Source organism: Bombyx mandarina, chromosome 02 (genome assembly GCF_030267445.1).
Source record: "Bombyx mandarina strain Sakado chromosome 02, ASM3026744v2".
NCBI lineage: Eukaryota > Metazoa > Arthropoda > Insecta > Lepidoptera > Bombycidae > Bombyx > Bombyx mandarina.
Genome location: NC_143209.1, coordinates 2,144,453 through 2,166,461, shown reverse-complemented (window position 1 = coordinate 2,166,461; position 22,009 = coordinate 2,144,453). Strand labels below are relative to the sequence as shown.

Sequence of the window (22,009 nt, the reverse complement as noted above, 5' to 3'; positions counted from 1 at the left end):
ACCATCCTGCCCGCCTTGAAAGTTCGCAGGACTTTCAACAAATATATAAAGATACTAAGATAGGAAGCATAAAGCTTAAATAGCGGGAAGTTATTTGAAAAGAAACAAATTTTAATTAATAATAAGCCATCATGAATGTTTACGAGTAGAGTTGAAGCGGTTGATGACATGCGGTGCTCTAATTTATTCTAGCGGTAGCGGATATAATTTTACAACTGGACGTTTAAGAAATCCAGATTTCGTTTTTACCAAAGCAACGCGTATAATGTTATCGACACCTGGATACACCTCTTGTATAACGCCAAGTGGCCAGCGGAGCGGTGGAATGTCATCTTGATGAATAAGAACTACTGTCCCAACCTTCACGGGGTTATCTGATGTACACCACTTCTGTCTGACTTGCAACGTATGCAGGTACTCTAATCTCCATTTCCTCCAATAGGAATTAACCAAACTATCTAACAACGCTTTGCGATTAGTTAGACTCATCTGATTTGCGGACAATTCAGACGCGGGTAAATACTGCAAAGGAGTGGACATCAAAAAATGTGCGGGTGTGAGAATTTCGGGGTTGGGATCTGCGGATAAAAGACATAAAGGTCTGGAATTCATAAGACATTCTATTTGATTCAACACAGTCAACATCTCTTCGTAAGTGAGAATTTGTGCGCCTATTACTCTATTTAAATGAGTTTTAACGGATTTAATGTTTGATTCCCATAAACCTCCAAAATGTGGAGCCCGAGGCGGGATCATCTTCCAAATGATTCGGTATTTAGTTAATTCATCATTCCATGCGGATATAAAATTATTTGAAACTAGAAGTTTATACATTTCATCTAACTGAGCCTTTGCGCCAACAAAATTAGTGCCATTATCTGAATACATGAAAGAAACTGGACCTCGACGAGATATAAAACGTTTGAAAGCGGCAAGAAATGAGTCCGTTGACAAATCCGAGGCTAACTCAATATGTATAGCCTTTGTCGTTAAGCATACGAACAGGCAAATGTAAGCCTTTTGTGAATGATGACCACGTTTGCGTACAAGCGTTATCTTAAATGGGCCCGCGTAATCTACTCCCGTGTGACAGAAAGCTTTGGCCTCCATTACACGGCTTGACGGAAGGTCAGCCATCATGGGAGTTGGGTGTGAAGGTGATACACGAAAACATGATTTACACATATGCACTCTTTTTCTTATAACGTTTCTAGCGGACAATATCCAAAAGCGTTGACGAATAATAGACATCAAAAGGTCCGGACCAGTGTGCAAGTTTGTATTATGAAAATAATCAACAATAATATTTATTATGTGATCGTGTTTTGGCAATAAAGCGGGGTGTTGCGTTTCAAACGGTAAATCAGAGCTCGAAAGTCTACCCTGAATACGTAAAATTCCATCTTCGTCAATAAATGGACTAAGTTTACGAATATTTTTCGAAGGTAAATCTAATTTTCTAATGCTGGCAATATCATGACCAAAATATTTAGCTTGAAGAGCTCGAATAATAGCTTTCTCAGCAGTATTTAAATCGAATGCGGTTACAAACTTGTTTCGCGGTAATTTTCTTATAAATCGAAGTACATAAACAACACAACGAAGAAGTTTTGACCATGACGAAATTCTCAACCCAAGTTGATATATTGGGGAATCTTCGACAACAGTTAAAGCGGTAAGTGTTACAGATTTTTTCATTTCAGGTATGTCACTTCCAGATTTACAAGGTACAAAAGGTTCAATAGGCCATTGTGAAATAGGATAGCAGGCCCAAGAAGGACCCTGCCACCAAAGCGAGTTATTAATAATTTGTGACGGTAAAAGACCTCGTGACACACAATCGCTAGGATTTTCCTTACCATTAATATGAAAAAAGCGGTCAGGTGATAAATTCTCCTGAATTTGAGCGATGCGGTTTCCTACAAATATTGACCATCTATGCGGGGAAGATTTAATCCAAGAAAGAGCAATTGTAGAATCTGAGAAAGCGTATATAGCGGTGATAGGATGTAAAGAATTATAAGCGTTATAAATAAGTTTAACTAATCTTGACAAAACAAGAGCGGCACAAAGCTCAAGGCGAGCTAATGTAGTTATCTTAACCGGAGAAACCTTTGATTTTGAGCACAATAATCTTAAAGTAACACCTCCTGTGGGATCTGTAATGTGTAAATAAACAACGCAACCGTAAGCGTTCAAGCTTGCATCACAAAATGCAACAATATTTACTTCACAGTCTTTAAAAACTCCAATATGGCGCGGTATTGCGATAGTTGAAAGCAATGGAAGCTCTTTCACTAGTGAAGAGTAGCGGTAAATAATTGTATCTGGAGGTGTATCATCCCAGTCTATTTTAGAATTCCAGAGTTCCTTAATAAGCAATTTAGCGAACAGTATAACTGGAGCAACTAAACCAAGCACGTCGAACAAGCGTGCGACTAAAGATAATATTGTTCTTTTAGTGCACTTTTCATTAGTGTTTGAGCTCGTCATAAAAAATGAGTCATTAGCGGGAAGCCACGCAAGGCCTAAAACTTTCATGGTATTATTAGCATCATCAGAGAAGCTTACAGAAGAGCGGTGCGTTTCTGGAAGGCTATTAAGAAAGGCAGTGGAGTTACTTGCCCATTTTGTTAAATTAAAACCTCCTGATTTAAAGAGTGAAATTAGTTGTTTCGATAGTTTGATAGCTGAAATATCTTCGTGTAGGGATGTGACGAGATCATCCATATATAATTGAGACTCAGCTACACTAGCGGCTTCTGGATAACGATAACATTCTTCTGATGCTAATTGACGTATAGTACGCATTGCTAAATAAGGTGATGATTTTAAACCAAAGGGCAGACAGTTAAAAGCGAAAATGCGAAGTTTATCATTTTTAAAGCGGTACAATATTTTTAAATATTTATGGTGGTCTGTGGTCACCCTAATGCGTAAGTACATTTGTTCCACATCAGCGCACAGTGCCACAGGGAACAAACGAAAGCGTAGTAAAAGCAAAAATAAGTCTGCCTGTAAATTTGGACCAGTATGCAAGACGTCATTAAGTGACAGTCCACTAGATGTTTTAGCACTAGCATCAAGAACTACACGTAGTTTAGTGGTAGTCTTGCTTGGGCGGATAACTGCATGGTGCGGTATATAATAACCGTTATCGGTTTCCTTAGCGGTGTCGTTAATTTCAGTTAAATAACCTTTACTAATGTAATCCTGTATAACGATATCGTAATCATCGCGGAGTGAGGGTAATTGAACAAACTTACGTTCGAGCGAAAGAAAACGGCGGTGAGCAACAGTATAAGACTTGCCAAGGTCAGCGGGATTTCTACTAAATGGTAACTCAACCGTATATCAGAGTTCGAAAGTCTACCCTGAATACCCAACTCCCATGATGGCTGACCTTCCGTCAAGCCGTGTAATGGAGGCCAAAGCTTTCTGTCACACGGGAGTAGATTACGCGGGCCCATTTAAGATAACGCTTGTACGCAAACGTGGTCATCATTCACAAAAGGCTTACATTTGCCTGTTCGTATGCTTAACGACAAAGGCTAGACATATTGAGTTAGCCTCGGATTTGTCAACGGACTCATTTCTTGCCGCTTTCAAACGTTTTATATCTCGTCGAGGTCCAGTTTCTTTCATGTATTCAGATAATGGCACTAATTTTGTTGGCGCAAAGGCTCAGTTAGATGAAATGTACAAACTTCTAGTTTCAAATAATTTTATATCCGCATGGAATGATGAATTAACTAAATACCGAATCATTTGGAAGATGATCCCACCTCGGGCTCCACATTTTGGAGGTTTATGGGAATCAAACATTAAATCCGTTAAAACCCATTTAAATAGAGTAATAGGCGCACAAATTCTCACTTACGAGGAGATGTTAACTGTGTTGAATCAAATAGAATGTCTTATGAATTCCAGACCTTTATGTCTTTTATCCGCAGATCCCAACCCCGAAATTCTCACACCCGCACATTTTTTGATGTCCACTCCTTTGCAGTATTTACCCGCGTCTGAATTGTCCGCAAATCAGATGAGTCTAACTAATCGCAAAGCGTTGTTAGATAGTTTGGTTAATTCCTATTGGAGGAAATGGAGATTAGAGTACCTGCATACGTTGCAAGTCAGACAGAAGTGGTGTACATCAGATAACCCCGTGAAGGTTGGGACAGTAGTTCTTATTCATCAAGATGACATTCCACCGCTCCGCTGGCCACTTGGCGTTATACAAGAGGTGTATCCAGGTGCCGATAACATTATACGCGTTGCTTTGGTAAAAACGAAATCTGGATTTCTTAAACGTCCAGTTGTAAAATTATATCCGCTACCGCTAGAATAAATTAGAGTACCGCATGTCATCAACCGCTTCAACTCTACTCGTAAACATTCATGATGGCTTATTATTAATTAAAATTTGTTTCTTTTCAAATAACTTCCCGCTATTTAAGCTTTATGCTTCCTATCTTAGTATCTTTATATATTTGTTGAAAGTCCTGCGAACTTTCAAGGCGGGCAGGATGGTTGCGCGCGGATTAGTAATAGGATGCTAATGAATTATTGGGATGGCGCCACCTTTGGAGTTTGTTAGTTACTAATTACCGCGACTATCCAAAGCGTGGTTCTACCCGATCGATCACGCTTTACCGCTAGCTGCCTAGATGGCGGCACTTGTATATTATGTGGTGCTTGTGCTTACGAAAAGCTACGTGAGCTTCGTCACCCCCCCCGCCGCCCGCGTGCTTCCATCGCCGACGCCCGCACGACAGTCACTGGCAAGGTCTACAGGTGAGTGCAAGTTCTTTTAATTTATTGCCATTTTATTGCTGCTTCCGTGTAATCATTCGCCCGCCCGCTCGCTTATGTGTATTTAATTTATATCTTTAGTTTGATTACTAGCTTTGTTTACCGCTATATAGTTTTACCGCTCCGCTCATTATAAGTGTCAAACATTTGTCACATACCGCTTAGGACGGCTATTTACACGCCTTTCTACAACCCCGCTTTATATGCTCCCGCCGCAGGAGGGCTATTTACACGCCCCCTTGCTACCCCAGACTTAGTATCCTTCATTTCTCAATTTGAATTTTATTACCTTTCGTAAATGGGCACAACGCGCACTCATTCAAGCCTAGCTCTTCAGCAGAAGACACATCGGTAGGACTCTCGTGCGACATCTAACCACCTTGGAAAGGAAGTCGCATTACCTGACTACACGTTGACTCGTTATACCCCGACTAGAGCCTTTTATTGAGTCTCAGATCCTGTCGAAAATCCAGAGCCACAAAATGCCCTACTTTAGCTTTGTGCAAACAGAGACCATGGTTACAGAAATTTTCATTTTGATAGAAGTAACTATTGTGTATAACACATTATAACTCAATATGAAATGGCACCCAAGATCATACATGAACCGCCTCCAAAAGACAGGTTCCTCAATGATACTTTGATCATAATATCCTTACATTGACGATAAACTCTTCTGCGACCATATTATTCACTATATAAACATGCCCTACCTTGATAAGTAGGTAAATAATACAGAGGCCCATAGTTCTTCAGACTAATTTAGGTTTTCACGGGCAAATCTTCAGCGAGCTTGTTTGGGTGTTGCAGACAGCTTTAAACCATTTGCTGGTCTAAAGACTGTGATAGCCCTTAGCTTTATTCGCGTAAATACGTTAACTCCACCTGCTTGATTCGGCTCTGCTTTGATGTAAACTGACGTGAGGATGTGATTTCGCAAGGAAGCTGAAAGACCCATTCGTTGTTTCGACGAATGGTTACTCGAGCTCTGCCGGTACCACAACTCCTTCTGTAAGAACCGGTCTCTACGAGACTCCTACACACTTTAGCAACCGCAGACCGGTTTAAATTTCTATCCGTTGATGCCGAACTAATGCCACAACTTGTGCGGCTTGTTCGAACGAAGTATCTGCATTATTGTACCGAATCTCTTGTTAAGTTATAAACACTAAATAAAGATTCTATTGGAAATAATAATTCAATTGTGAAATGGAAAAACAAAATGACAATCAATTTAAAAATTACTCTAAAAACCAAAAATTTCAGACCGAGGGTAGATTTTCTTTTCCCGGCTGTAATAATTTGTTTTGCTGCAAATTCATTTTTAATTTTGGTTTGCTTTGATTTAAGACCAACCTTTACTATTTCGTTTACAAAAACTTAACTAGTTTGTATACTTTAAAAAATATTCATTGAATCCTGAACTTTGATGCATTTTATTAATACGCTTCTATTAGCTTCATATACGTATGTTAGTATGTATGTGAGTATATAACGGAATATTTGAACATTATTTTTACCCCCTTCAAAACGTCAGATTAACTCGAAATTTGGCATACCTATTAAGGATTGATGACAATTTAATATTTTTAAAAGTTTGATCCGTTATCCTAACTAGGATAATTAGGATTAGCGATTTTTTGTTTTCCTGAGACCCGGAGTGTCTGCGTCAAGACCAAGAAGGGAAACTACCAGGCGCGCTGTTCACCTATTTCTCGGATAAGTTACCGACTGATTTAGATGAAATTTATGAAAAATTGGAAAAAAAAAATTAGAAAAAAATTAAATTCAACTAAAAAATGGAAAATAAATAAAAGTTTAAAAAAAACAAAAAGAAATACGATTTTCTAGAAAATCCAACTAAAAAATTGAAAATAAGTTTTAATAAATTTGAATAAAAATAGTGTAATAAAAAAAAATTGTAAAAAAAAGCGTCGAGTGCATGCTACCAATAGTTTTAAATATTTTATGAACAGGTATGAGTAGAAGGCCTATTTTGATAATATCCTGAAAAGCACCGCACGCTTTTTTACACTGAAATTTTTTTTTCTTACACTATTTTTAATTCAAATTTATTAAAATTCGAATTAATTTCGCCATGGAGCATAATTATTCTGAAACACAGTTTGATGCTGGGGTAAAATATATTTTGAATGTTCAGATTATAAAAGGACAAGCGTCTTGTTGACAATTTGTTCAGTAGCCGCAGCCACATCCCCATCCGCCGTAGCCTCCATAGCCGAGACCGTAGCCGCCTCCGTAGCCTCCATAGCCCAGACCGTAGCCGCCTCCGTAACCAGCTCCATAGCCGAGTCCACCCTCGCGGGTAATACCAACGTCACCGTTTCCGCACCCGTAGAAGATTTCACCAATACCGGCAGTGGGGAACTCGCCAGCGACATCAGCAGTACCAAGGAACGGCAGGTTGCCGCAGACACCGACGGTACCTTCGTACCTGTTCTCAGAAGCTACACCCAGACCAGTGGGAGCAGCAGAGGCAGTAGCTACAGGGAGACCACCACCGCTGAAACCACGACCGCATCCACCTCCAAGACCCCCGTAGCCCAGACCACCATAGCCCAAACCACCATAGCCCAGACCGCCGTAACCACGACCTCCGCAACCACAACCAATGCTCAAAACGGACTGTGAACAATGTGAAGTAATTAAATATATTAATATTAGAACGCGTTTTATGTTAAATATAAGTTTTAATTGAAAAGACGTACCTGTGCCACGAGGGCGGTAGCGCAGACGACTAGAATGAGTTTAGCGGCCATGTTGTTTCACTGAATGACTTCAGAATGAATTCGATGTCAGTTGTGTCTGTTTTATACGGAATATTTCTCAAGTGTCCTATCTCAAAAACGTGACTTTAACCTACATCACTGTACCTTGTGAAATTTTGTTTGATTGAGATTACCCTAACTAGTGGCGCGGCTGTTGGAGACAGCTAAATGATACGTGTCAATCAAGGAAAAAGAAGTTTTTTTCACAATTCTACATTTCAACACTTTGTCGCAATCGCCCTTAAAGGAATACAATTATTCGTATAAAAGGATTGCCGCTGTGCAGTAATAGCATTCTCCGTCTAGTACCTGAATACAACAACATGTCTACCTTCACTCTCCTTCTCCTCTGCGCTCAGGCCTGCCTGATCCAAGTGAGTAGTGTTTATTTTATGTGCTCTCTGATTTAAAATTACCAACTACTACATTTGTGTTTTTGCTGATAGATTGGAATGTCCACGTGAATCTTCGCTCTCGTTACAGAATGTGTATGGCCTGTACTTGGGTGGACTAGGCGGTTGCGGTTGTGGAGGTGGCTGGAATGGTTGGAACGGACTCGGTGGTGGTTGGAACGGACTAGGTGTTGGCTGGAACGGCATCGACGGTGGATACGGCGCCGGCTGCGGCTCATACGGAGGTGAGGGTATCGGTAATGTTGGAGTCGCCGGTGAGCTGCCCGTCGGTGGTGTCACCGCTGTCGGCGGCCGCGTGCCCATCATCGGTGCCGTCGAGTACGGAGGTCCCGCCTGCGCCGCTGGTGCCGTCTCCATCTGCGGACACTGCGCTCCCACCTGCGGATGTGGACGCGCTGGTCTCGGTGGATACTACTGAAAATGTAAAGAAAGACAATACGGCAATCCTCCATTAATTAAACTCTGATCGAGCAAGCGTAGCTGTTTTTATTGAGATTTGTTTCTTGTTAAGCGAATTTCCAATAACTTTTTACCAAGAATGGTACTGATTAATTGTGATATCTAGATTTACTAGAGCGGTATCAAAGCAAAACAATGAGAACCATGTTTAATATTTCACCATACATAAGCAACAAATATGTAAATCTGAATTTGAATCTAAGAACATTGAAGGAAGAAATTGAAATATACAGCAAAAATTACCAAACACGACTTGACTAACACATTAATCAGCTAGCTGCAGAACTGCATGGGGAGGGCAGTCTAAGATACTCTCGCCTGAAAAGGAATAGTATACCAGACCTAGCAATCTTCTTCTTCTTTTTGTCAGCCCATGGACGTCTACTGCTGGACATAGGCCTCCTCCAAGCCTCGCCACAAAGACCGGTCCTGCGTTGCCTGCATCCAGCGGATCCCTGCGAACCTCAATAGATCGTCGGCCCATCTTATGGGAGGCCTACCCACGCTACGTCTTCCAGTACGCGGTCGCTACTGAAGAACTTTCTGCCCCCAACGGCCATCCGTTCTGCGAGCAATGTGTCCTGCCCACTGCCACTTTAATGTCGCAATCCTTTTGGGCTATGTCGGTTACCATGGTTTTCCTGCGAATCTCGTCATTTCTGATTTGATCTCGCAGGGAAACTCCGAGCATAGCCCTCTCCATAGCTCTTTGGGTGACCTTGAGCCTTCTCATAAGGCCCACTGTGAGCGACCACGTTTTAGTGCCATATGTCATCACTGGCAACACACACTGGCCAAAGACTTTCGTCTTGAGATACTGCGGTATTTGTGATGAGAATATTTTACGAGGCTTTCCGAACGCTGCCCATCCGAGCTGGATTCGACGGTTGACCTCTTTTTCGAAGTTGGACTTATTTAGCTGGCCAGTGTTTCCCAGGTAAATATGTCGGCGCGCGGCTTAGATCACAAAGCGCATCCGCACCCTTTGACAGCGAGCGCCGCCGGCACACTTACAACGGTCGACGGCAGGCGGCTTGGATCACAGAGGGCGTCGGCACCCTTCGATGGCTCGGGTCACCGGCATATTTGCAACGATCAACGGCAGGCGGCTTGGATCACAGAGGGCACCGGCACCCTTTGACGGCTCCGGTCACCGGTACACTTGCAACGTTCGTGGCGGTCGGCTTGGAACACACACCGCAGCGGCACCCTTTGATGGTGCGGGTCGCCGGCACACTTGCTGACTATAAAAAGAGCTGCTGTACAATCCTTAGCTCCATTCCCGATCCTGCGGACAGAATGGAAAGCAGTCGACGTCGCCCTAAACACGTCATCTCGGATCCTCCCAATCCACTAACGGTGCTTTTAGGTACTTCAAGCCCTTCGTCGCAAGCGACGGGTTCGACGAGTAAATTAACTCTCAGACACAGCCCACTGAGTTTCTCGCCGGATCTTCTCAGTGGGTCGCGTTTCCGATCCGGTGGTAGATTCTGCGAAGCACGGCTCTGGCTAGGGTTCGTGTTAGCAACATCGTCAGGTTTGAGCCCCGTGAGCTCACCTACTTAAGTTAGGGCTACGTTGACATAGCCGCTAGGGCTATCAGCTTAGGTAGGAAAAAAACAAAAAAAAAACTCCTTAGCTCAGAAGCGAGCGAGTCACCGTATCAGATAGAACGCTCCTGCGTAATATACGCTCTGAGTTAACATTTCTGGTTTTATTGACTTACGAAGACCACCCGCTGACCATGTCGCTACCCGAAAGTGGAAATACTCCAACAAATATACTCGACAACTCCAAGCGTACAGCTTCCGGTCTTTACTGGAGTGGGCGCTACATGAGCATCCAACATAATTTTTGTTTTTTCTATGTTCATATTTAGACCCACTCGGATAGAAGCCCTACCGAGGTATTTGAGCATTATACTGAGGTTCTCCATTGTCTCGGCCATGATCACAATATCATCGGCGAACCGAAGGTGAGTTATGTACTCGCCGTTGATGTTGATGCCTATACTTAGGCCAACCAGACGAGATAATAAACGTAAACAAGCGGACCGTTACTGAGTTACATTGCGATAGCGAGGGATTGTTATCTCTGTCCTTATCACTCGTACGCGCAGTTATGGCGTCAGTTGGTCGACAACAGCTATCGTTGTGTGTTTCGTGGTACAGGAAAGCACTGAGTACCGCAGTTGTCAACATTTGGTCCGCCATTTTGTGAACAAGCTCATTCCTGTTTGGATTGCGTTCGAAGTGATACATATTTTTTCGTTTCCGTATTTACTTAGTTTGTTGTTGTTATTATTCCGTTTTTGTTAGTTTTATTTTTGATTTTTGCTGTTACTGTGAGTACTTAGTTGTAGATTTTAATTACGGAATCACAGCCTGGCGGCTCTAAAATGAGTTCACCACGCAAAAAGCGTCAAAAGGTAAGTTAATTTATTAATTCATTTGTACTTGAACCACTACCATAATTTTGATTTTTAAAGTTCCGTACCAAAAAAGATTCTTTTTTATATAATAAGTAAAAAGAAAATAGTCTAAAATTTACCATTCCTCACCATTTTTATTTTACTTACAGCGGACGTATTATACATTTTAAAATTCGAACTTTGTAATAATTTATTTAAATAAAAATGTTTTTTATTCCTGAAAATTTGTTTACATTTTTTATCTCGTCTGGTTGGCCTTACTTTAGCCCTTTCCAGTCCAGAACTTTGAAAACATCTTCCAGCGCAGCGGTATTTACTATTTAGTTTCGGAGAAATAACAACTCCTTGCCTCACGCCCCGCTGCAGAAGGATAGGTTCCGAAGCCCGCTCCTGTACTCGGACTGACATAGTAGCGTTTTCATATAAACACCTCAACACTTCGATATACCGATAATAAATTTGGCACCGTTGGAGAGCGTGCAACACGGCCCAGGTTTCAATCGAATCAAAAGCTTTCTCGTAGTTCACAAATGCTAAGCAAAGCGGCAGGTTATATTCCTCGGTCTTGTGTACAATCTGCCGCAACGTATGAATTTATATATATAATATAAATAATTTTTACTGGTGATAGGGTCTCTTGTGAGTCCGCGCGGGTAGGTACCACCACGCTGCCTATTTCTGCCGTGAAGCAGTAATGCGTTTCGGTTTGAAGGGTAGGGCAGCCGTTGTAACTATACTTGAGACCTTAGAACTTATATCTCAAGGTGGGTGGCGCATTTACTTCGTAGATGTCTATGGGCGGGCTCCAGTAACCACTTAACACCAGGTGGGCTGTGAGCTCGTCCACCCATCTAAGCAATAAATAAAGAAAAGTGTGTGTGTCCGCTCCGACGCACGACTGGAGTTTACTGGATATAAAAAATTAAACGAAACAATACGAGAAATAGTTCTATATTACGACAACACGATACACTACAGATTATTAACAAATTAACGAGACACAAAACAAACGACTAACAAATATATGAAAATACAATAATGAGAGAAACGCGCGATCAGTACGAGGCTTTGTGGCGGACTGCCGGCGCAGCAGCCCGGCGTCACCTGCGATAACGCGGCCGCGCGTTGGCTCCTGATTGGCGCGCGCACGCATCACGCAATCAGGAGCCAATCAGGCGCATAACGCATTTCGTGTGACATGCTAGTACGATTTTGATTGGCGCGCGCACGCATCACGCAATCAGGAGCCAATCAGGCGCATAACGCATTTCGTGTGACATGCTAGTACGATTTTGATTGGCGCGCGCACGCATCACGCAATCAGGAGCCAATCAGGCGCATAACGCATTTCGTGTGACATGCTAGTACGATTTTGGTCCCCATAATTTTCATACCCCGGGCCTATATATGTAAATCGATTCTAAAGGAGTAAACTCCAAAAAATTACAGGTAGGAGATGAGAATGGTACCACTGGGGACTCAACTCAGCTAACTCAATTTTCCTAATGAAAATCTGACATCAAATTATTTACACCGACTTCTGTGTTAAGATTTTACAAACAGACAGAGCTACTTCCTCATTATTATTATTTCTTGCAACAACGTCTGAGAACTTAAAAGTAAAGGCAAAGGTTTTAATGTACTCTTTAGTAGTTCAAAAACACAGACATAAAACAATTCTAAAATATTCGGATTTCTGTTCAATTATTCTTTTTAATTTACCTTTTTCAATTATTATAACTTTTTTCAATGTGGATACTAATTTATATTCGAGCACCGGCGTGTTTGCATCGCTTGATACGAGAACCCCGGGCATCTTATCCTTTAAGCCACGATGACAGTAAGTAATAATCTATCTCTGTACTGTATCAACACGGAGCAAAATTATTACACTGAAACACAATTTGATGCTGGAGTAAAATATATTCTGTGTGTTCTGATTATAAAATAACAAGCATCGTGTTGATAATTTGTTCAGTAGCCCCAGCCACATCCGCATCCGCCGTAGCCTCCATAGCCGAGACCGTAGCCGCCTCCGTAACCAGCTCCATAGCCGAGTCCACCCTCGCGGGTAATACCAACGGCACCGTTTCCGCAGCCGTAGTCGATTTCACCAATACCGGCGGTGGGGAACTCGCCAGCGACAGCAGCAGTACCAAGGAACGGCAGGTTGCCGCAGACTCCGACGGTACCCTCGTACCTGTTCTCAGAAGCTACACCCAGACCAGTGGGAGCAGCAGAGGCAGTAGCTACAGGGAGACCACCACCGCTGAAACCACGACCGCATCCACCTCCATAGCCCCCGTAGCCCAGACCACCATAGCCCAGACCACCATAGCCCAAACCACCATAGCCCAGACTGCCGTAACCACGACCTCCACAACCACAACCAATGGTCAAAACGGACTGTGAACAATGTGAAGTAATTAAATACATTAATACTAGCTGACCCGGCAGACTTCGCAGTGCCTCAATCGATTAATAAAATACCTAAACTTTTGTATTAAATTAAACTTAACCAAACAAAAAGAATCCGTTCGACGGGGGACACAGCAGAGGAAAACAAAATTGTTATTTTTATTTAATTTCGAGCATTTTCATATTCATCTACCTTTCAAACCTTCTCTGGACTTCCACAAATATTTCAAGACCAAAATTAGCCAAATCGGTCCAGCCGTTCTCGAGTTTTAGCGAGACTAACGAACAGCAATTCATTTTTATACTTATATATATAGATTAGAACGCGTTTTACATTAATTATAAGTTTTAATATAATTGTAAAGACGTACCTGTGCCACGAGGGCGGTGGCGCAGACGAAGAGAATGAGTTTAGCGGCCATGTTGTTTCACTGAATGACTTCAGAATGAGTTCGATGTCAGTTGTGTCTGTTTTATACGCAATATTTCTCAAGTGTCCTATCTCAAAAACGTGACTTTAACCTACATCACTGTACCTTGTGAAATTTTATATGAATGAGATTACTCTAAGTAGTAATGCGGCTGTTGGAGACAGCTAAATGATACGTGTCAATCAAGGAATAACAAGGTTTTTTCGTAATTCTACATTTCAACACTTTGTTGCAATCGCCCTTAAAGGAATACAATTATTCGTATAAAAGGATTGCCGCTGTGCAGTAATAGCATTCTCCGTCTAGTACCTGAATACAACAACATGTCTACCTTCGCTCTCCTTCTCCTCTGCGCTCAGGCCTGCCTGATCCAAGTGAGTAATCTTTATTTTATGTGCTCTGCGATTTAAAATTTGTGTTTTTGCTATTCGATTGGAATGTCCACGAGAATCTTCACTCTCGTTACAGAACGTATACGGCCAGTACTTCGGTGGACAAGGCGGTTGCGGTTGTGGAGGTGGATGGAATGGTTGGAACGGACTCGGTGGTGGTTGGAACGGACTAGGTGTTGGCTGGAACGGCATCGGCGGTGGATACGGCGCCGGCTGCGGTTCATACGGAGGTGAGGGTATCGGTAACGTTGGAGTCGCCGGTGAGCTGCCCGTCGGTGGTGTCACCGCTGTCGGCGGCCGCGTGCCCATCATCGGTGGTGTCGAGTACGGAGGTCCCGCCTGCGCCGCTGGTGCCGTCTCCATCTGCGGACACTGCGCTCCCACCTGTGGATGTGGACGCGCTGGTTTCGGTGGATACTACTGAAAATGTAAAGAATGACAATACGGCAATCCTCCATTAATTAAACTCTGATCGATGCAAGCGTAGCTGTTTTTATTAAGATTTGTTAAGATACTTTCCAATAACTTCTTCCCAAGAATTTGGTTTCAACTAAAGCTACTTAATTAAAAATCTTGAACAACATACACGTCTAGTACCTACGTTCTTTGATAATATTGAGGACAGGAAGGTTTCCCTGAGTAGGCGAAACATTATATTATAGTAAAGTGATGTCTCGGTCTACTATGAAGAAGTACAATGATTTCAGGTAATAGAAATGTTCTCGCGGCCGCTGCTGATGCCGATCACCTCAATCAATTACTACTCTAAGAAATCGCTCCAGAGCTTGGTACAAAATATAAATGAAGCATAAAACATTTCCTTTGACCCTGAGTGAGATCTTAATATTTTCGGGCGACTACGGTACCGAAAAAGCTAGATGGTTCTTTTATTGGCTTTATTCTTGTACAAGCTGGGGTTTGGAATGTTAGTTCCACGAATTTACTTCTACCGGACTTTTGGTGGAGAATCCTTACAATTGCCTTATAAACCTACAAACGTTTATATTTAGCTTGGAGAGATGGAAACACTTGGAAACACGGAGTTTGACCTAACCGAGTTTCCGAACATCAGCGTTATGCTCCGACTAGAGCCTTTTATTGGGTCTCAGATTCTGTCGAACATCAAGAGCCACAAAATGCCCTACTTCGGCTTTGTACAAACACAGACCATTGTTACAAAAATGTTCATTTTGATAGAAATAACTTTTGTGTATAACACGTATTATAACAAACTTCAGTTCAATAATGCTTTCAGGGCTGTGTTGGGGCTGCCCCGGTTTTGTAGCGCCTCGGGTATGTTCGCAGTGGCTCGTACGGATTGCTTTCATGCGACCATATGCAAGCGGTGCGCATCCTTGGTACGCAGAGTGCGGGCCAGCTCCAACACGGCACTGGCCATGATTGCAAACAGACTGGACTGCCCCTATATAAGACACTGTTGTAATAAGCATCTGTCTCTCATTAATCTAACACAGTGACTGGTATGGTGGCGGTTACTCAGTTAACATTATTTCATTATTTATTGTTTTATTAATTTTAATTTTATATTAGTAATTGACAATTTTAATTTTAATAATTTTGATTTGGTTTCATTTTTGTTTGTTTTTGTTTTAGTCATTCTGATAAATTGTAATTTTAATTTTATTGTATTTTTATTTAGATGTTATGTAATTGCATGTGACATTTTATGGGATTAAGTTGCTTGAAATAAACGCATTTCATTCATTCATTCATTTCATAACTCATCTCTAAAGTATTTTGAGATGTAATGAATGTGAAATGGCATCCAAGATCATACATGAATCGCCTCCAAAAGACACGTTACCCCGGTAAACCAAAAAATCATCCGACGAGCTACCGCCCCATTAGCCTCCTCATGTCTCTAAGCAAACTGTATGAGCGTCTGCTCTACAAACGCCTCAGAGACTTCGTCTCATCCAAGGGCATTCTCATCGATGAACAATTCGGATTCCGTACAAATCACTCATGCGTTCAACAGGTGCACCGCCTCACGGAGCACATTCTTGTGGGGCTTAATCGACCAAAACCGTTATACACGGGAGTTCTCTTCTTCGACGTCGCAAAAGCGTTCGACAAAGTCTGGCACAACGGTTTGATTTTCAAACTATTCAACATGGGTGTGCCGGATAGTCTCGTGCTCATCATACGGGACTTCTTGTCGAACCGCTCTTTTCGATATCGAGTCGAGGGTACCCGCTCCTCCCCACGACCTCTCACAGCTGGAGTCCCGCAAGGCTCTGTCCTCTCACCCCTCCTATTTAGCTTATTCGTTAACGATATTCCCCGGTCGCCGCCGACCCATTTAGCTTTATTCGCCGACGACACGACTGTTTACTATTCCAGTAGAAACAAGTCCCTAATCGCGAAGAAGCTTCAGAGCGCAGCCCTAGCCCTAGGACAGTGGTTCCGAAAATGGCGCATAGACATCAACCCAGCGAAAAGTACTGCGGTGCTATTTCAGAGGGGAAGCTCCACACGGATTTCTTCCCGTATTAGGAGGAGGAATCTCACACCCCCGATTACTCTCTTTAGTCAATCCATACCCTGGGCCAGGAAGGTCAAGTACCTGGGCGTTACCCTGGATGCATCGATGACATTCCGCCCGCATATAAAATCAGTCCGTGACCGTGCCGCGTTTATTCTCGGTAGACTCTACCCCATGATCTGTAAGCGGAGTAAAATGTCCCTTCGGAACAAGGTGACACTTTACAAAACTTGCATAAGGCCCGTCATGACTTACGCGAGTGTGGTGTTCGCTCACGCGGCCCGCACACACAGACATCCTTTAATCTCTACAATCCCGCTTTTGCAGGTTAGCCGTCGGAGCTCCGTGGTTCGTGAGGAACGTTGACCTACACGACGACCTGGGCCTCGAATCTATACAGAAATACATGAAGTCAGCGTCGGAACGGTACTTCGATAAGGCTATGTGTCATGATAATCGCCTTATCGTAGCCGCCGCTGACTACTCCCCGAATCCTGATCATGCAGGAGCCAGTCACCGTCGACGCCCTAGACACGTCCTTACGGATCCATCAGATCCAATAACCTTTGAACTAGACGCCTTTAGCTCTAGGAGCAGGCTTAGGGACCTCGGTAACCGTACTCGTCGAACTCGACAAAGAGTTCGCCATGCAACCTAACCCATGAATCAGCTCGCTGAGTTTCTCGCCGGATCTTCTCAGCGGGTCGCGATTCCGATCCGGTAGTAGATTCATTCGCGAAGCAGCTGCTCTTGAGCTGTTAGGTCTCCTTCGGAGGCGCTCGGGTAGCTGTTAGCAAATCCCACCCCTCCTGGCTGAGCCTTTGCTCGCCCACCTGTCCTGGTGAAACTGGAAAGGCCTCCGGGCCACCAGTAATCCTTCAATCATATCATATTGACCATAAACTCTTCTGCGACCATATTATTCACTATATAAATAGACCCTGCCTTGATAAGTAAATAAATAATACAGAGGCCCATAGTTCTTCAGAGTAATTTAGGTATTCACGGGCAAATCTTAAGCGAGCTTGTCTGGGTGTTGCAAACAGCTTTAAACAATTTGCTGGCCTAAAATGTTAGCTTCATTCGCGTAAACACGTTAACTCCACGTGCTTGATTCGGCTCTGCTTTGATGTTAACTGACGTGAGGATGCGATTTCGCAGGGAAGCTGACAGACCCATTCGTTGTTTCGACGGGTGGTTACTCGAGATCTGGTCGAACCGGTCCCTACAAGCCTTCTATACACTATAGCAACCGCAGACCGGTTTAAATTTCTATCCGTTGATGCCGAACTAATGCCACAACTTGTGCGGCTTGTTCGAACCAAGTATCCACATTATTGTGCCGAAGCTCTTGTTAAGTTATAAACTAAAAGCATGGAGTACATGGTATCAATACTTTTAATATTATATGGACAGATATGAGTTATTTTGGTTATTTTGATAATATCCTGAGAAGCACCCCACACTTTTTTTACTATAAAGTCAATATTTTCTTACGCTATTTTTAATTCAAATTTATTAAAATTTGTTTTCTATTTTTTAGTTGGATTGTCTATAAAAGCGTAGTTTTTTTAGTTTTTTTAAACTATTATTTATTATTACAAGACGTTATTCTTTCATCGAGGAAGTAATTCCTGAATATTAGGTATGTAGACTGATTCCGGGATGTACAGCGCTGGTACAGTCGCATAACTCAGTACGAGTACACAAGGTGTCTTATCCTTTAAGCCACGATGACAGTAACTAATCTCTGTGTCATATCGCCACGGAGCAAAATTATTATACTGAAACACAATTTGATGCTGGAGTAAAATATATTTTGAGTGTTCAGATTATAAAAGGACAAGCGTCGTGTTGACAATTTGTTCAGTAGCCGCAGCCACATCCGCATCCGCCGTAGCCTCCATAGCCGAGACCGTAGCCACCTCCGTAGCCTCCATAGCCGAGACCGTAGCCGCCTCCGTAACCAGCTCCATAGCCGAGTCCACCCTCGCGGGTAATACCAACGGCACCGTTTCCGCAGCCATAGAGGATTTCACCAATACCGGCGGTGGGGAACTCGCCAGCGACATCAGCAGTACCAAGGAACGGCAGGTTGCCGCAGACACCGACGGTACCCTCGTACCTGTTCTCGGAAGCTACACCCAGACCAGTGGGAGCAGCAGAGGCAGTAGCAACAGGGAGACCACCACCGCTGAAACCACGACCGCATCCACCTCCATAGCTCCCGTAGCCCAGACCACCATAGCCCAAGCCACCATAGCCCAGACCGCCGTAGCCACGACCTCCACAGCCGCAACCACAACCGATGCCTAAAGCGGACTGTGAACAATGGGAAGAAATTAAATATACTAGTGGTCTCCCAGTAGTCGTAATTTGACTATAATTATTGGACATTAAAAGTTTGAACATTATTATTGGTTCTATTATCAAAGACTATTTATTATACTTCTCTATTCACAGATTTCGCCATAAACAAAAAAGTATTAATGCCTGTGTGTGTCAAATACATGGTTCTCCGCCTATTTCTGCCGTGAAGCAGTAATGCGTTTCGGTTTGAAGGGTGGGGCAGCCGTTGTGACTATACTGAGACCTTAGAACTATATCTCAAGGTGTGTGGCGCATTTACGTTGTAGATGTCTATGGGCTCCAGTAACCACTTAACACCAGGTGGGCTGTGAGCTCGTCCACACATCTAAGCAATAAAAAAAATAAAAAAATAGTGTGGGAAATGTTTTTTTTATTGATTTAATCTATTTTTAATGCACAATAAAAAAAATATTAGCATTCTGCACTCCTTCTCTACTGGGAAATTTGATACTCCTCCGTCTGCACAATTTTCGTAAAAAGGGGTACAAAGTTTTACTCCACGTAGATAGATTATTATTAGAATTCTTTAACGTTTTATTTGAGCTTTAATTGTAAAGACGTACCTGTGCCACGAGGGCGGTGGCGCAGACGAAGAGAATGAGTTTAGCGGCCATGTTGTTTCACTGAATGACTTCAGAATGAGTTCACTTGAGCTGCTTCTGCTTTTATACAAAACTATTTGCCTTATCGTTCTCGTAGCATTTATCTTAATGAACTATTGACGTGACTTTTGAGAATTTCCAAATTGTAACCTTCAGAGTTAACACTGATTCTCGTCAAATTTTGAAATAAACTAAAAATACTTGAACGCAGTAAAGATTACTCTAGTTTCACAACTTTTCATTATGAAATTCTGTTATCTGAAGGTGACCACGACCCTCGGCTGCTATATAAGGTGGATGTTCTGTAGTTGGAAACATTCTAGATCAAGTATCTGAATACATTGCAACATGTCCGCCTTCGCTTTCCTCCTCCTCTGCGTTCAGGCTTGCCTGATCCAAGTAAGTATTTCATTTATTTTATATTGAAAGTATTCTGTTTTATTATTTAATAATGACTAGCACATGTGTTCGGTAACAATCAGTTCATTGTGTGTCTGTCTTTATGCAACCCGCACTTAGCAATCCTTTCATTAAAAGGAGAACAAGTGCCCTCACTAATACACTACATACCTTCTTTCCAAGTATATAACTATACTATTCACAATAATATAAAATATATTTTGATCCAATAAATTCAGACACAATTACAACTTAGTCACAATTTAAAGTATTAGGTTCTTAATCATAATCTTCTACGTATTTACTATTAAGCACTGTATAATATCTCAAGTTTTTATTAATACTATCTACTATGGGGTGACCTCTGATGTATATGACTTTTGTGACGAATTTTACCACCAGAATATTCTGATTCTGGTTCTGGAGGATTTCCTAACATTTCTGCTCATTCGTCTGGACTCGGTAACTCTATAAGTTCCTGTTCCCCCAAACTACTAAAAATGTCTCCTATATTTTCCCCTTCCTCAACATTCACTGCCTCACATTCCAATTCCGATTCCTTCCATCTTTCTGCAGTTTGCTGCCCAGAATCTGTTTATTTTTTAAGTAATTGATCTATATGTCTATTCACAACTGTTCCATCACCAGTTTCTACTTGATAGTTTCTTGGCCCATTACCGTTGTAATAAGTTTTAATCTGTGTGACTATTTTAGAACGTCTACGGACAGTGCCTGGGTAGAGGACTGGGAGGCTGCGGCTGTGGAGGCGGCCTGGGCGGCTACGGACTCGGCTACGGCTGGGGTGGATACGGCGGCGGATATGGCTATGGCGGATACGGCGGTGGTTATTACGGTGGCTATGGCGGCGAGGGCATCGGTAACGTGGGTGTCGCCGGTGAGCTGCCCGTCGGTGGTGTCACCGCTGTCGGTGGCCGCGTGCCCATCATCGGTGGCGTCGAGTTCGGAGGTCCCGCCTGCGCTGGCGGCTGCGTCTCTATCTGCGGACATTGCGCCCCTACCTGCGGCTGCGGATACGGTGGTCGCTATTACTGAAGAAATTAACTGGCATGATGCAACGAGGTCCTGTTCTCATGAAATATTAACATTGAAAATTGACAATTGATTGAAAAATAAATCTTTACAAGCATCAAAATCTGGGTTAATTTAATCGTGAGGTTGAAGTGGCTGTCGGCAGTCAGAGCTGCTAGTAGAACAGATGTTGGCTTTTTATTTATTGCTTAGATGGATGGACGAGCTCACAGCCCACCTGGTGTTAAGTGGTTACTGGAGCCCATAGACACCTAAAACTTAAATGCGCCACCCACCTCGAGATATAAGTTCTAAGATCTCAGTATAGTTACAACGGCTGCCCCACACTTCGAACCGAAACGCATTACTGCTTCACGACGGAAATAGGCGGGGTGGTGGTACCTACCCGTGCGGACTCCAAAGAGGTCCTACCACCAGTAAATGGCTGGCTAATGTAATTGGCTGGGGTCAAAAAGTTCTCGAGAAGTGACAAAACACCGAAAGGCGTAGCGAGGGTAGGCCTTCTACCGACAACCTGGTCATGAGATTCTGCTGATTCGGGCATTGCAGGACCCATCAGTGTAGCGAGCCTTGGGGATGACGACGAGTGTGTCTCTTCAGCACTGTAACACGTCTATTTCATATATTTCATTCTATATCTGTGGTGTCACCGCTGTCGGTGGCCGCGTGCCCATCTTCGATGGTGTCGACTTTGGAGGTCCTGTCTGCGCTAACGGCTGCGTCTCTATCTACGGACGTTGCGCTCCCACTTTCATCTGCGGATGCGGTGGTTATTAATGAGAAGAAATCAATGACAAAAGCTTGAAATCGAAATAACTTGATCTAAGTAATAAACAGTTCGCTTGGCATCAAAATTTTCTTTATTATTTTCTGATTTTCCGTACTTTAAGAAATCATTGGTTATTTATTACTCAAGGTTCAGTGTATTTCCTATTCA

At 42.9% G+C, this 22,009-nt stretch overlaps 5 protein-coding genes and 1 pseudogene across 7 annotated transcripts; 3 read left to right on the top strand and 3 right to left on the bottom strand.

Annotated features, from left to right (window-relative positions):
* Positions 1-7,008: 7,008 nt before the first annotated feature.
* Positions 7,009-7,592, bottom strand: LOC114241984 (chorion class B protein L11). The gene is made up of 2 exons (XM_028172994.2): positions 7,542-7,592; positions 7,009-7,458 (listed from the first exon to the last, which is right to left on the bottom strand). Exons 1-2 carry the CDS (start codon positions 7,590-7,592, stop codon positions 7,009-7,011), a joined length of 501 nt encoding a protein of 166 aa, XP_028028795.2.
* A 332-nt stretch (positions 7,593-7,924) lies between these two features.
* On the top strand, positions 7,925-8,432 carry LOC114242010 (chorion class A protein L12-like). Its single transcript, XM_028173027.2, has 2 exons — positions 7,925-7,975; positions 8,085-8,432. The coding sequence occupies exons 1-2, from the start codon at positions 7,925-7,927 to the stop codon at positions 8,430-8,432; spliced, it is 399 nt and encodes a 132-aa protein (XP_028028828.2).
* Positions 8,433-12,878: 4,446 nt separating this feature from the next.
* On the bottom strand, positions 12,879-13,744 carry LOC149503385 (chorion class B protein L11-like). Of its 3 annotated transcripts, XM_089734835.1 has the most exons (3): positions 13,694-13,744; positions 13,271-13,310; positions 12,879-13,222 (listed from the first exon to the last, which is right to left on the bottom strand). In XM_089734835.1, exons 1-3 carry the CDS (start codon positions 13,742-13,744, stop codon positions 12,879-12,881), a joined length of 435 nt encoding a protein of 144 aa, XP_089590961.1. The 3 variants fall into 3 exon arrangements, with proteins under 3 accessions (XP_089590961.1, XP_089590956.1, XP_089590951.1); XM_089734830.1 differs by having other exon boundaries at positions 12,879-13,279; positions 13,690-13,744; XM_089734825.1 differs by having other exon boundaries at positions 12,879-13,310.
* Positions 13,745-14,076: 332 nt separating this feature from the next.
* LOC149503384 (chorion class A protein L12-like) lies at positions 14,077-14,616 on the top strand. The gene is made up of 2 exons (XM_089734862.1): positions 14,077-14,127; positions 14,222-14,616. Exons 1-2 carry the CDS (start codon positions 14,077-14,079, stop codon positions 14,567-14,569), a joined length of 399 nt encoding a protein of 132 aa, XP_089590988.1. The 3' UTR covers positions 14,570-14,616.
* Positions 14,617-18,422: 3,806 nt separating this feature from the next.
* On the bottom strand, positions 18,423-19,635 carry LOC149503383 (chorion class B protein L11 pseudogene; annotated as a pseudogene).
* Positions 19,636-19,971: 336 nt separating this feature from the next.
* LOC114241992 (chorion class A protein L11) lies at positions 19,972-21,209 on the top strand. The gene is made up of 2 exons (XM_089734226.1): positions 19,972-20,022; positions 20,737-21,209. Exons 1-2 carry the CDS (start codon positions 19,972-19,974, stop codon positions 21,073-21,075), a joined length of 390 nt encoding a protein of 129 aa, XP_089590352.1. The 3' UTR covers positions 21,076-21,209.
* The last annotated feature ends 800 nt before the right edge of the window (positions 21,210-22,009 follow it).